Here is a 15,821-nt window from a genome sequence, read left to right as displayed (position 1 = left end):
CAGAGTTTACTTTATGTAAATAAAAATGTATGATAGTTAAGTTGACCTATCTTCAACACTAAAGAAAATTTAAGATTATAACAAAGTTTAAAACTTCTACTTCATTATGCTAATAGGAAGTTTTTGCCTTTTATATTTTAAAGCAAATAGTTTTTGATTGGCATAATTAATTTTACTTTGGTCAACAGTTTGAGTTAGCAGAGATTTATTTCCCATTTGTGATGAAACAGCAAAATCACAGACATGTCATACCCAGACTTCCTAAAGGAATACCCTTATTTTTAAAAACACTTATAACTTGAAACGATTAAAATCCTAACATGGCCCAAACTGAGGAAATTCAGTTACAATCATACACCATAAATGAAAATACAAATAATTTCCCTACATACATAACCTGAAATTACAGTTTTTCAGAGCAGTAGCTACCATTTAAGTATTTACAATGTGGCAGGTACTATGCTAAATGAAATTACTTATTATTATCTCACTTACTATTCAAGATAAACGTATGCGGTAGGTTCCATTATCATCCCCATTTTACAGATAAAATAGATTGAGAAAATCTAAATAACCTACTCAAAGTCATCCAGCTACTAAATGGAAGATCCAGGATTACAAAACAAGCAGTCTGGCTCCAGAGCCCACACTGCCTCCCTAAAATCTAAAAGGAAACAATGTATATACGCTTAAAAGTATAGATAAACTAATACTCAAAATTTTAACATAATTTAAAATAGATCTGACCATATTTAAAAATTATAGAATAATATTCTCTAAGGTAGTCTTTTCTTTAAAGAAACAAAAATTCGTTTTTTCATAAATATTAAGATAAAAGGTTTGCTAACTTTGTATACACATACACACACAGAAATCAAACACTGGTTAGATTCACTGTTTATATTTGAAGTGGTGAGTACTGATAATAATTATGTGTATAATTACTTAAAATATAATGTGTAAACAGTCTTCTTTTTCACACTATGTGGAGGTCAAGAAAATTCTTTTGATGGCAGGTACAGCTACAATATCCATCTCTCAATATTCTCAACACTGGCCAGGCGCAGTGGCTCACGCCTGTAATCCCAGCATTTTGGGAGGCCGAGGCAGGCGGATCACTTGAGGTCTGGAGTTTGAGACCAGCCTGGCCAAGGTGGTGAAACCCCATCTCTACTAAAAGTACAAAAACTAGCTGGGCGTGCTGGCATGCACCTATAATCCCAGCTGCTTGGGAGGTTCAGGCAGGAGAATCGCCTGAACCTGGGAGGCAGAGGTTCCAGTGAGCCGAGATCCTGCCACTGCACCCCAGACTGGGCAATAGAGCGAGATTCCATCTCAAAAAAAAAAAAAAAAAAAAATTCTCAACACTGCCAAAAAGTAATGCCTTGAAGATGTCCTAATACCTTGAAGATGTTCACACATGTCCCAATGTCAACTGTTGCAAATGAAGAATCTGCCTTAACTATACAGAACTAAAACTTCCCAAATAAAATTAATTCACCCTTAAATTATGTTACTCTTCTTATATTTGCCGATACTTATTTATTCCAGTGCAAATTATTTTAAAAGAATGAAATTGCTAATACTTCCTCTGCAACCAATGAAAAAAATTCGAAAAACTAAGGGAAAGGTGAATAGTCAAGTACAATATACTAATTTCACCTTTCTTGGCAAATTATTTTACATTAGTGAATGCATATACTCAATATGTACAAAGAGAATCACCAAACATAGACCAATATACTTTTAACCACCTATGGAAGAACGTATATGTGGCAGTAATGCACCCTATAAAAGACTTACAGTTATCAGTTTGCTCAGCAAAGCCTTACCAATTTAAGGTTAGTCTAACCTCAACATTATTCTCTCTGATAAGCCACTACATTAATTTCAAAGCTACCAAATAGAAAGCAATTGTAAAACAGAACTGACTGACCCCAGTCTCACAAATTTCCTAAGTCACTATCTTCAGAACAAATCCTAACATCTTTTCTTAATGAATTCAGGCCACAAGATGAATTCTTCAATGCTGACTGTGAAAATCAAGTTTAACAGAAAAAATGAAGAAAAAGGTAACAAGAGTAAGAACTAATGGGTTCTATGTAATAAAACTTCTGAACTGTTTGTTTAACCCAACGGTTTCTACAGAAAAAAAAAATACATTTCTTAAGCTATGTTAATATTACATTTTCTGGAAGCTAAATCCTTGTAGTATGGCAGAGGCCTCACATTTCAATTAAGCAGAAAATTGTCATATGCATGCAACACTTCTACAATTCTCTTTACAAACTCTGAAGTCACACACAATATCAATAATAAAAGTGATTTCCTAAGCTTTCGTCTTACTTAAAAGATTGAGATGAAAATTTAAAAATAGCACGTTTACTTCAAGTGAATTAATGTTAAAACTTTGTGAAGTGAATTTCCCATGACAAATACTCCTCCATTAAAAGTCACTGAAGTGATTACTTCAGAATGGCTTAAAATATTTTTTTAAGTGTGGCGCTATCACCAAATGAACAAACAGCAAATGGAGGCAAATTTCAAAATAACATTAGAAAATAAGAATTGAAGACTTCTTCACTTCCAAAAAGTAAGCCATTTCATAACACTAAGAAGTTTATGTATTTTATGTGGCTATGAGAAAGCAGATGCACTGTTCCATACAAAAATTAAAATATCACCAGTTGCCTTTCCCATGTTATTAAAAATAAAATTCTAAAAAGGTAATAAAGGAATCTTTCTTTACTATCTTCTAAAACTAAGTTTAAAATGAAGGTGGTTATACCTCACCATATTTTATTATCTTTAATCATTTAGTATTTACTTAGTATATTATAAGCAATGTAAATCTGCATTGATGACTATACTGCTGTGCAAACTTTTACACTGGCAGCAATAAAATTCCTTTTTCCTCATATAAACTGTACATTACTCCTTTCAGTTGTGCTTTACACTTGAATAAGCACTATGAAAAATGAAGTTTGTAAGTTATCATATAGCAATTAGGTGGTCCAGTCATGTTTTTCAGGAAATATAACTTAGCAGATACAAAACAATGTAAAATAAATGTTGTGAATAGAATACTTTTTAAAACCCTCATGATTAATTTCAGTAATCACTTACCTTGAGGTAATTTAGGTAACTTCAATAGTCACTGTACTCTCTACAAGTTAAAAGTATTCCCTGTGAACATTTATTTGAAAAGAGGCAAATCTACCAAACAATAAAAATACAACAGAAGCCTAACGTTTCCACATACCCTAAATACACTTAATTTTTCTATAGTCTCAAATTCAGCACTATATTTCAGACTAATATTAAGTATATAACCCTACTAACAAATTTTTAGAATAATTTAATTTTGCGATAATATTTTAAAACTGAATTATTGTCCTCAATTTTCCTCGGAGAAATGGCTTCATTATTAATCTTTATCAGATAAAAATACTCCAATCACTACTTTCATAAAGGAATTTAACTTTTCACAGGTTAGTTGCTGAAATAAATACTACAACATGTCAAAGACAAAGTCTTCAATGACAATTTTAATGCCTTCCCACTCCAATAAACAGAAAACACTAACGTGAAAACAAGCAAACCAAGTACGTTGGAATATTAAAATTATTGGGAGTGCAATTATCAAAAAAGCAAGCACTTCACTGACTTTCCTTATTGACTTTTTTTCATATCAACTTTTGGCTCAATAAAACCACAACTCTAGAAATTAAGTGTTATTAGTCATTTGACGCAATATTTGATACTGCTTTCTATGCATATCATAACTAAAAGTACAGTTTTAGAGAAAGTTTTAAGTCACACAAATTTCATGTGTAGAGACCCACATACGCTGAAATCAAAGAAAATGCCAGTCATGTCACAGCTCACATGTAAAAACCTGGTAAAATAATTTTAAGGTCTTAATAACCCTGATAATTTTAAATCAAGTGGGAAAAGTAAAAGTAGTGTGTTATGTACTTTAAGTGCTGAAAGAAATCTGTCTCCCAGACAGCATTCAATTATTTTCTTCAGAGGCTTTTTTTTCAAAGTTACATAAACATTTAATTTTTTGTTCCTATATATTTGGATGACTGTCAGTAATTCATGCTAATAGTAGACTGCTTTGGAAGTCACAGAAGAGTTTTTCCATAATTATCTTCTGGGCAAGCGGGTCCAGTTTAGCCTTAGTAACATTTTCAATTAATGTCAACTTCAAAATTTGCAAATACTCTTTTAAAATAATATTTTTGGCTTAGCAGAAAACTAAATTTTGGGAAGCTACTTCTTCAGTAAGTTTTACATTCATTTCAAAACAAAAACTTGGGCAAAATTAACTGTGCACATTTATATGCAGCTAACATAATCCAACGGAATAAAACCTCTCCCGATATAAACGCTGTCTTAAAAAAAAATATTCCCCACAATTTTTAGCAGGACATATAGACACTGTAGTGTCACTCTACCTTTAGACAAAATGCAACTGACATTTGCTAAGAAATAACTTTTATTAAAAATACTGTGCTAGTACTTATGCAATTACATAATTTTAACTAAATATTGTCCACTGCCACAATTCGCATTACCAAACTCATATTACCAAATTTCAGGCCTTGATAGAGCCTAAATGCTTCAGTCACTTCAGACCAATAACTTAATTCTGTTTTCACATACCTTATACACTGGCCTACCAATAGTTCTCAATTCCTGTCAATACTTTCCCCATTCTGCAAAAAGAGGGCCCCATCCCCATCCCTAATCAAAACCAATGTGTTGTACCTGAAACTGCAAAGATTAATGCTTTTCGATGACCACTAACTTTTGAAGCCCGAAGGCCTAACTTTTAGACAACTAAAGCTACACACTGTTAAAATTCTTGGGCTTCTGTCTTATTCAGCAAGCTGACTCAGTAAATTTAATACACTGTATGAAAAAAGCTAACATACCTACAATCTAAAGTTGGAGTAAACCCCTCTTGCCAGCATTTCTAGATATTAGCTGGTAAAATACAACTGACATTCTACACAAATCAGTAAAATTAACGATACCAAAAGGTGTCAGAGGACCTGAAACCTAAAAACGGTGAGCAGCAATTCTGGCATCACAACAATACTTAAATTTCAAGCATGAACTGAAGTTTTATTTCTGCAATCTTCACTTGCTACACACAATACCCTTGAACCTACACATTGCCATCTGGGATCAAAAACGACTCAATATCCATTCTATGTTTATGACAAGAGCACTGAACATTAAATGCTACTGAAGTGCAAATTTCAAGCACTATCCTACATCACCCCATAGGGAGAGAAAAAGGTAAATATAACAAAGATCTAGTAAGAACGCCTTATAAGGTATATTATGGCACTATTGATTTCAAACTACAAAACTTCTACATACAGTTCAAAGTTGTAGGTAACTTAAGTTTAAACATTAACAAAACTACTTTTTGCCCTCAATGTGCACCATATATACTGAAAATGATTCTGCTTCTAAAGTTATGCAAATCAGTCATATTTTAAAAGAATCTATCAATGCAACTCAGGAAACTAAAACAATCACTGCAAGATTCTGATGCAATATGCGTACGTGCAACACTAATTTTCATTTTATTCTGATCTAAACCCTTGATCTAGGGCCTAAGCCAAGATTTAATCGAAATACGCTCAACCTCAAAAAGCGTCTACTTTTTTGTTCATTTAGGAGACCGGATTACCGAGCTCGCTAATCCACTAACAGTGTACTGTATTCTGTATTAACGGACAATAGCCCTCAGGAAGAGACCATATAGATAGCCTAAGAAAGCAATCGGTGGCTTGACACTTGCAACCAGGCAAGAGTTCCGTCTAGCCAAACACACCCTAGGTTGAATACACAGAAAGGAAACACAAAATATATGACCTAGCAACCTGACCAGGGTTAAATGTTATAGTCACCCAAACTACGGCCATTTTCGCATCCGTCTACTCCCACGTTCTAAGAGAGTGACAGAAAGGTAAAGAGGAGCAGCCGCAGAAATGGATACAGGTCAAGTCTAAGTCGAATCCATCCTCTTGATATCTCCTTTTGTTTCTGCTAACGATCTCTTTGATGATGGCTGTCATGTCTGGGAGCCTGTGGCTGAAGAAAAAGGAGGAGAGAGATGGCAGAAGCTGCTGGTGGCGGGGCTTCTTCTGCAGGATGGAAATGGCTCTGGACTTGGCGGTAGCTGATGCCCCTCGCTCTGCCGCCGCTTGGCTCTGGACCGCAGCCGGGTAATGGCTGCTGCGGCGGCTGCCGGATGGTTGCAGCGACTGGGCCTGCTTCTCCTCAGCAGCCAGAGGCCTGGCAGCGGCGGCAGCGGAATGGGGAGAAGACGAATAATCCTCCGAACGGCTGCCTCCTCCGGCGGCCTCCGGAGCCCGGGCCACGGGGGGTGCGGCGGCGGCGGACGGGAGGTTTAAAACCGGCCCGGGTCCCTGGATGTGCCGCCGCCGCCGCCGCCGTGTTGGAGGCAGTAGAAGGGGAGAGACCAACTCTCCGGCGTTCCCAGCCCTGGAAATGGTGACAGGCGACTCAGACCCCCTCCCTGGAGCTGCAGCCGCCGCGGCCGCCGCCGCCGCCGCCGCTTCTCCCCCCCGCTCCAGGAGCGGGAGGTGCCGCCGCCGCCGCGCCTCAGCCGGCTCCCGCCCGAGCCCACGGCTTCCACCTTCCCTTTCAGGAGAAGCCGAGGAAGAGGCTGCACGGTTAGAAAAGACGAAGAGGAGGCGAGAAACGCCGCCGCTGCCGCCGCCGCAGGCCGGCCGGCTCCCCGAGGGCGCTGCCCCCGCGGCTGCTCACAGGCGCTGAGAGGGGCTCCGGGCCGTGGCCGCCGCCGTCTCTCATCTCCCTCGCCTGAGCCCGGCCTCGCCTCACAGCGGTTCAACTCTCAAACTTCCATCATGGCTGCAGCTTCCGAGAGGAGAGAACTGAGCGCAGTCGCGTCCCAGCGCCCGAGCGCGTATCCTGCCGCAGCGCATAAAGAGTCCCGCCACATCACCGCCCGCCGGCCTGCCCGCCCCCTCCGCCGCCGCGCCGGGAGCCCGGGCGCCTCGGGAGACCGAGGGGAGGCGGGAGGCGAGCGAGAGGCGGACGGGACCGCGCCGGGCGAGGGGAGGGCAGGGCAGGGCAGGGGGCGGTAGGAGGGGGCAGAGCGATAGCTCTGGGTGCGAGCGCAGAGCCCCCAAGCCGCAGGCTCTACTGAGCATGCCCAGTGTAGCTGCCTGGGGCTTGCTCGGGCCGGTTCCCAGCCGCCCGCCTGCAGCTGCACTTGCTGCGGCTTTTGCAGCAACGCGAGGCGAGGATAACGAGCTAAGCCTCGGCCTCTGCCCAGAAACCCAGCCGGAGGCAGGGTAGGCTGTTGTGGGGCGGGAGTGGAGGACTGATGATGAAAGCTGAGATGGGTGCGTTGAGCAGTGTCACTGACTCGAGTCTGAGGTTACCTGTGCACAGGTGAAAAGGACCAGGTGACCACGCTACTCAGTGTAGAGGGAAATGCAGGGACGGTCCCTGCAAGGGGAATACCCTCCCCCCTTGCCTCTACCCCTAGATTTCCGCGGCGTGGACTGCATTCGCTCTTTCCTTTTGCACCGCTGTCGGATCACAATCGTTCGCAAAGATTTGACTGTAACAGCCTTTGCCTAGAGATTCCCCCTTCCCCCAAATCTGTGTCCTCATGGTGTCAGTCTTAGCACAAAGAGCAACCTGCTATTGTGTCGCCAGCATGTATCACCTCATCCGGCTCCCTTGCAGCGCCCCACCTCTCGCTTCCCCGGTAACTCGGCTCGTTTGCCCTAAAAATGAAAGCTCTCAGCCGAGCGTGCTGAATGTGAACACATAGCCGTTGAATTTCAAGGGCCCAAAGGGCACCTATCTAAATGAACTGAAAGAGGATCCCTGTGAGTGGGACGCACCCCGCAGGCCTCTCCTGCGCCCGCTCCGGTGCCCCCAAGAGAGTCGAGCATCTTTCCCCCTCGGGCTCCAGGTCGGTTCGCGGCGTCGGAGTCAAGCTCGGTTCTCAGAGACCACCTAGCCCCGCCCCCCCTTGGCCGCCGTGAAAACCCGGCAGGATGGATCGCCCGGGGCCAGGCTCCGCGCGCCCCGGCCGGACCGTGCACGTTTGGGGTTACCGGGTTGAGTGGAAAGTACGGAACGGTAGGAAGCTGCAGCCCAGCGAGTGGGCGGGGCGAGGAGACCTAGGAGGGTTCAAAAGGAGGTGGAAGGATACACGGGCCACAGTCGGAACTACTTTCCGAAGGAGGTCACGTGTGTCCCTAGTTGGGGAACTTTCCAAATTCCCACTCCCCAGTGATAGCTCTAGAGGCAAGTCGTCTTCTTCTTTTGCTCGGGGTGCTCTTGCCTGGTGCAGGCAGCGGAACCCCAACCCTTCCTGCGCCGCGGCGGAAACAGGGGCTCGGACCAGCCTCCCGAAGGAGCGCTGTCGGGGCTGGCGCTTGGGGAGCTGGTTACACAAGCACCCACATCCAAACACGTGCCCCCGCCTCCCCGCCTTGCTGGCTGCCGCCGATTCTTACAGAACGCGGGGAGAGAGTCCCCAAACTGGTGCCACTCCTCGCCTGCTACCCTAAGAGCAAGCCAAAGGACTGAGACCTGAGACTCACTCCTTGCTCTACATCGACCTATTCTGCGCCTTCCCAAACGTGGGAAAAGGAGCTGGGCGCTAGGGGTCTCGGGCCTCTCCATCGCTGATGCCCTGCCGCTTAGGGTGAACCCTTTTGGTTCTGTGCTTGAGGGTATCTCCTGCTGCAGCCCAGAGCGTGCATTCTCCGATGTTGCAACAAACGTCCAGTCACTACCCCTGAGCTGGTGAGCGCGCCCCACCTACTGTAGACTCAGCCAAGTGACTTATCTGGTCTGAGAACCTAGTCAATGGCCGTCAGCCCAGAACAAACCTGTCAAGTCTGCTTACAGCCCCGATTGGGCTGACCTGTCACCGTGAGAGAGCTGATTCGGAAATGCTGAGAGTTGGATCGCACTCCTACCCCGCACCCCACCCGTCAAGGATCTACAAAGCAAGTAGTCGACCCGCTTAAAGAGAATGAGCATCAACACCAGTCTGGGAATTTATTGTTTTTTCATTTCCCTTAGGAAGCAGAACTACAGACGACAATTTGAGTCAAAAAATATCTAACGAGACCTAGGTTGAAGCACTGAGTTGTTTTTCAAACTTTGAGAGAATGAGAATCAATCTGCATGTGTGTTCAATAATTTTAAGTGCCTAGCAAAGTCTAAAGAGGATTTATGCTGTATTTGAGAAAGAGTACTGTATATGTGCACATCATAGTTGCAGGCAACCTCTGAAGACTAGAAACCTCAAGAGACCTAGCGCAGAAAGCCACAGGCCATTACCTAACTCCGGGACTACTAATTAAACCTGGGATATTTACAGTGTTCTTAGAGACCTCTGAGGCTCCATAAAACTTTGCACTTATATACAGCATTTAAGATAGCTGTGCAGGAGTTAACAACCTGCTGAAGCTTCAGTGTTGATATTTATTGAAGACTGGTTTTGTGCATAGTTCTGGTCAGCTTGGGAAAGGCAAGGACCACAGTGGAAAAGGAAATGGAAAGCAACCGGAAAAGAATAAGAGAAAGGCCTCCAGTTGATTTCCAGAGATGCAGATACTGTCCACACAGCCTAGGGTGAACTACAGATTTCATTATTGTATAAATAACCAAAGATAAGGAGTTCCTGATGTCTAGGTGTTCTACTAGATTGCATGGTAAAAACCAGAGCTGTGCTTAATTATCAATTACTGCGTGGTAGAAAAAGGGAAAATGAAGATGAACTTTTAAAAGGGGAGTAGATTAGGGAGGGGTAAAATGTCTCACATTTGTTTCTTAGATTGCTGATCTTGTCTCCAGAGTCCCTGTTATTAGCACTGCCCTACTCTGCCCCTCCCCTGGAGCCTACCCTAAGTGACAATTAGTCTCATAGCATCTGAGAATCTCTGAAATCTGCTTTCATGGAAGCAAATGAAACAAGGGTGCATTCCTGTCCTGGTGCGACAGAATCCTCTTGGATTCCATGGCACAGAGTTACTCTGGAGCAGAGATAATCTGCATCACCAGCATTAAAGTGCTAGAATATGAGACCAGCCTCCAAGTACTTCCACCTGGCTGAAGAAAGAAAATGGGAAATAGGTTTTACTGCTTCTCTAAACATCAGGTCCCTCTACTTCTCTCTAGTGGTGAATGAAAGGATCATCAATGTTGGCAGATATTTGGCCAGCCCAACAGCAACATCAGGTGGTTATTAGGAGTTGGTGAATAAATCCTCCTTCTGTTCCTAGTGTTAAGTTGTTTCTGAAAGAAATACTGATGCATCCTTTTCCAATTTTTTGTTTTTCTTTACCTTTCTACCCAAATGGCTGGCCCTATCTAAACTAAAGATAGTTTCAAAAATAGTACTTTTTTAAAGTTCAGTTGAAAATACCTGCTTGGCTGTATAGATATTACAATACACTGGTCTCCAAGCACTTCAGTTCTTTTTTTTTTTTTTCTTCTTTTTTCTTTTTTTGAGACGGAGTCTCACAGGCTGGAGTGCAGTGGCAAGATCTCGGTTCACTGCAACCTCTGTCTCCCGGGTTCAAGCAATTCCCCTGCCTCAGCCTCCCGAGTAGCTGAGACTACAGGCGCACACCATCATTCCGGGCTAATTTTTTGTAGTTTAGTAAAGACAGGGTTTCACCATGTTGGTCAGGATGGTCTCGATCTCCTGACCTCGTGATCTGCCCGCCACGGCCTCCCAAAGTGCTGGGATTACAGGCGTGAGCCACCGCGCCCGGCCATACTTAGTTCTTTACCTGTCTGGATTCAGAACCAGAATACCATAGGGAGAAGTAGAAGCTTGTAACAAAGGGACAATTATATAAAGCTTCAGGGTGACTATGTAGATTGATTAGTAAGCATGATAAACCAGCTTTAATTATCATTTCTAACAGCTGATTCCAAAACTCTATTGTTACTACACCAAAATAATGTCGAAAGAAAATTTCTTTCTTATTTTCTTTGATAAGCGAAATGACCAGCAACTTGATGTGGATGATATAAATACTTGATGTGCTCTTTGTAGGTCATCTGCTAAGATGTCTTTTGTGTAAACACTCTGATCTCTATAGTGCCTTTCTCATCTCCCATACACTGACCTTTCAAAAAGGGATCTAACTCAATAGCTTTAATTTTTAAACAATCTTCTGTATTTCTGTCTGTTTAACTACTGTTTTCTAAATAATACAGAATATAAAAACATAATAATCATTGGATTGAATGTAAACCCATTGTTCCAAGGGTCTGAGGTTTTCCCCTTATTTCATTTATCCTAATAACAAACATTATTGTTCTTTCAATAAAGATAATTTTAAGACATTCTCCAAAAGGCGCTACTGTGGGTCATACAAGTAACTATATTCTAAAAGAGAATTTTCCATTATTGTCTACAAGCTTCCCATGTCCCAAATCTCTCCTGAAGCTATTTCAGATGCCATGGTGTCATCTTTCACATCTTGGTAGAGAGACGTGCTGTATGAAATCATCATTCTCAGAGAAATAAGGGTTGAGTTGGTTGCTCCTGAGAACAACAGAGCAGACCAGGTACTCACCGTGTCCAAGTGGCGTTCAGAAATTTTGTCTTGGACCGTGGAGCAATACAAATAAAAAAGACCTAACATGACAAGACAGCTTTGACTATGTTAGTCTCCAAGCTAACACTAGCTACCAATTATTCTACTTGGTCCCCTTAATACTAACTCTAGCCATATGGAGCACATAGTTTGCTTTTTAGACCTTCCAATAATAGAAAAAGGTAATTCCCATATACCAGAAAATATTGGGACACCTACCAGGTGCTTCATAGAATAGGCCGAATTTTTTTTTTTTTTTTTTTTTTTTTTTTGAGACGGAGTCTCCCTCTGTTCCTCAGGCTGGAGTGCAGTGACATGATCATGGCTCACTGCAACCTCTGCAGAATAGCCCGAATTTGTCTAGGTAGAGGGACATTGAGAAGGAGCCAAAACCCTGCTCTGCCTAACTCCTACAATTTTCCCCTTCAAAACATCCTTCTGGCCTCTAAGGCATCACAAAAAACAGCACCTTTTTCAAAGAGAAAATGCATGGGACAAATAGCCCTGGACCATGAAAAAAGGCAGACTTAGAGCTTATCTGCTTTTTCTTTACTTCTTTTCCCTTATTAAGACTCCACACTCCATTTAAAGAATCTTTTTTGTCCATCCTCTTGAGGGTAGGGGATCTTATCTCAATTCATTTATTTAATGATTCAATCAACAAATATTTGGGAGCCTATTAAGTGGCAATACTGTTCTAACCTCTATGGACAGAGCAGTGACTACTATGGCATATAGTGTTCACTGTCATGGAATTTAGTCTGCATTGAAAACTTGACTTCTATGGCTGACATTGTTACAACTTCTTCCCAGCCCACAGAGTAAAGGTAAAGCAATAGGAAGATACCCTGACATTTGATAATTGTTTTGTTTTTGAGACAGTCTCGCTCTGTTGCCCAGTCTGGAGTGCAGTAGCACAATCTCAGCTCACTGCAACCTCCGCCTCCCGAGGTGTTTAAGCAATTCTGCTGCCTCAGTCTCCCGAGTAGCTGGGATGACAGGCATGCACCACTATGCCTGGCAAATTTTTTGTTTTTTTAGTAGAGACGGGGTTTCGCCATGTTGGCCAGGCTGGTCTTGAACTCCTGGCCTGAAGGGATCTGCCCACCTCCACCTCCCAAAGTGCTGAGATTACAGGTGTGAGCCACTGCACCTGGCTGGATAATTGTTTTCAATTATCTATTGATGCGTAATAAATTACCTTAAAACTTTCTGTTGTCTTCCTCTTGGGACCCAGGCACTGTGTAAAGAAGCTTGGGCTGGACCACTGAATGATGAGCAACCACAGCAAGAAAGGAGTCCCTAACCATTTTAGCTACTTTAACTGAGGTCCCAGACATGTGGGAAGCCATCTTGGACATTCCAGACCCAGCCAAACTCACAGCAGAATAAAGCACATGTCTGACCTGAACTGATACCATGGGGGCCGCTTAAAACTTAGTGGCTCAAAACAACTACCACCATTTATTTCCTCACAATTCTGCAATTGGGGAAGGGCACAGCTGGACAGGTCGGCTCCCCAATGACATTAGCTAGGGTCAGACGTGCTTTATTCAGCTGTGAATTTGGCTGGGTCTGGAATGTCCAAGATAGCTTACCACATGTCTGGGACCTCAGCTAGAGTAGCTAAAAATGGTTAGGAGCCTCCTTTCTTTGTGTGGTTGCTCATTATTCAGTGGTCCAACCCAGGCTTCTTTATACAGTGCCTGGATCCCAAGAGGAAGACAGCAGAAAATACAGGGTCTCTTAAATCCTGGGTTCAGAAGTCCCAGAATGTCACTTCCACTGCATTCTCTTGGCCAAGCAAGTCACAAGGACAGCCCAGATTCAAAAGGAAGGGAAAGATACTCCTTGATGGAAGTAGCAGCTGGGATGAGAAATTGTTGCCAGTCAATTTGGGAAATAGTCTATCATGATCCATCCTCCAGCTACAACAGTATACATATGCACATATATGCACACACACACACACACACGACATGCAGAATACACTCACTCCCTTTCTCCAAAACTATTATTCTATATAGCATCAGTGTTAAACTTCAGGATCTAGTAATCTATACTAGGCCTAGATGTGGATGAGGCATTTCAGATGCAGCTTTTCTTCATCTGGAGACCTGTTAACTAAAAGACAAGTTACATACACAACATACAATGCTGAAAAAGGGATAGGATAACTGCAGTAGACACGCCTGTTTGAAAATGGCGGAAATGGAAGGCATATAGCAGTCATTAGTCCATAGCAATTCTGAAATCCAGCCAAGCACTGTTACCGGTCTTCTGAGGATCAAGTTCTCCATTAGTGCCTAGGTTGGCCTCCCTCAGAATAGTTTCCCAATGCGTTGTTCTCAAGAGCTCTTAGTTCCACCCTCTGGGGTCTAGACTAGGAACTCTGAATCAATTTTCCTTTTTCATAAGAAACTGCCTTCCTTGAACAGAGGCTTCAGAAATAACACCACACATCTACAACCATCTGATTTTTGACAAACCTGACAAAAACAAGAAATGGGGAAAAGATTCCCTATTTAATAAATGGTGCTGGGAAAACTGGCTAGCCATATGTAGAAAGCTGAAACTGGATCCTTTCCTTACACCTTATACAAAAATTAATTCAATATGGATTAAAGACTTAAATGTTAGACATAAAAACTATAAAAACCCTAGAAGAAAACCTAGGCAATACCATTCAGGACATAGGCATGGGCAAGGACTTCATGACTAAAACACCAAAAGCAATGGCAACAAAAGCCAAAATAGACAAATGGGATCTAATTAAACTAAAGAGCTTCTGCACAGCAAAAGAAACTACCATCAGAGTGAACAGACAACCTACAGAATGGGAGAAAATTTTTACAACCTACCCATCTGACAAAGGGCTAATATCCAGAATCTAAAAAGAACTTAAACAAATTTACAAGAAAAAATAAAGCAACCCCATCAAAAAGTGGGCAAAGGATATGAACAGACACTTTCCAAAAGAAGACATTTATAGACATTTATGCAGTCAACAGACACATGAAAAAATGCTCATCATCGCTGGTCGTCAGAGAAATGCAAATCAAAACCACAATGAGATACCATCTCACACCAGTTAGAATGGCGATAATTAAAAAATCAGGAAACAACAGATGCTGGAGAGGATGTGGAGAATAGCTTTTACACTGTTGGTGGGACTGTAAACTAGTTCAACCATTGTGGAAGACAGAGTGGCGATTCCTCAAGGATCTAGAACTAGAAATACCATTTGACCCAGCAATCCCATTACTGGGTATATACCCAAAGGATTATAAATCATGCTACTATAAAAACACATGCACACGTATGTTTATTGAGGTACTATTCACAATAGCAAAGACTTGGAACCGACATAAAATGTCCATCAATGATAGACTGGATTTAGAAAATGTGGCACGTACACACCATGGAATACTATGCAGCCATAAAAAAGGATGAGCTTCATGTCCTTTGTAGGGACATGGATGAAGTTAGAAACCATCATTCTGAGCAAACTATCACAAGGATAGAAAACCAGACACCACATGTTCTCACTCATAGGTGGGAATTGAACAATGAGAACACTTGGACACACGGCGGGGAATGTCACACACCAGGGCCTGTCGTGGGGGGGGATGGGGGAGGGACAGCATTAGGAGAAATACCTAGTATAAATAACCAGTTAATGGGTACAGCAAACCAACACAGCACATGTATACATATGTAACAAACCTGCACGTTGTGCACATGTACCCTAGAACTTAAAGTATAATAAAAAAACAAAAACAAAAACAAAAAAGTAGGTATAAATATAAGCGCAGAACTGCTTTTGAGCAGCTACGCCGGGCACATCGCTTGTGGGTTAGCCTGCTCTGCAAGGAGCAGTACCTCTGCTGCTGTACACTGCCGCTTCAATAAAAGTTACTAACACCACCAAAAAAAAAAAGAAAAGAAACTGCCTTCCTTCCTTTTACAGTTAAATAACTCTCTCAGCCTGCTTCCTGCCCGTAGGAAGTTGGGGGCTTGGAAGGTTTTTTCATTTTGAACTGTCTCTTCCTTAGTCCAAGCTGGTGCAATTTTATCCATATAACTCTCTTTAAAATTTTGTGACTCTTATTGGGGTTCACTTCTTGCCCGCAAAGCAACATCTATAATTCTTTCAAAAACAAA

General features: G+C 42.3%; 2 protein-coding genes across 3 annotated transcripts in view; one reads left to right on the top strand and one right to left on the bottom strand.

Annotated features, from left to right (window-relative positions):
- The window catches only part of PTEN (phosphatase and tensin homolog), a 107,805-nt gene extending 101,020 nt beyond the window's left edge, over positions 1–6,785 (bottom strand). Inside the window, exon 1 of one of the 2 annotated variants that reach the window (XM_055092247.2) lies at positions 6,023–6,785. In XM_055092247.2, the coding sequence (XP_054948222.1) occupies positions 6,023–6,101 (79 nt within the window). In that variant the 5' untranslated portion in view covers positions 6,102–6,785. 2 annotated transcript variants of the gene reach the window in all.
- Positions 6,786–7,391: 606 nt separating this feature from the next.
- On the top strand, positions 7,392–12,976 carry KLLN (killin, p53 regulated DNA replication inhibitor). Its single transcript, XM_003846130.7, has one exon. The coding sequence runs from the start codon at positions 8,085–8,087 to the stop codon at positions 8,601–8,603; it is 519 nt and encodes a 172-aa protein (XP_003846178.3). The 5' UTR covers positions 7,392–8,084; the 3' UTR covers positions 8,604–12,976.
- The last annotated feature ends 2,845 nt before the right edge of the window (positions 12,977–15,821 follow it).

The sequence above is a fragment of the Pan paniscus genome, chromosome 8 (genome assembly GCF_029289425.2).
Source record: "Pan paniscus chromosome 8, NHGRI_mPanPan1-v2.0_pri, whole genome shotgun sequence".
NCBI lineage: Eukaryota > Metazoa > Chordata > Mammalia > Primates > Hominidae > Pan > Pan paniscus.
This window is presented reverse-complemented; position numbering and strand designations above follow the sequence as displayed.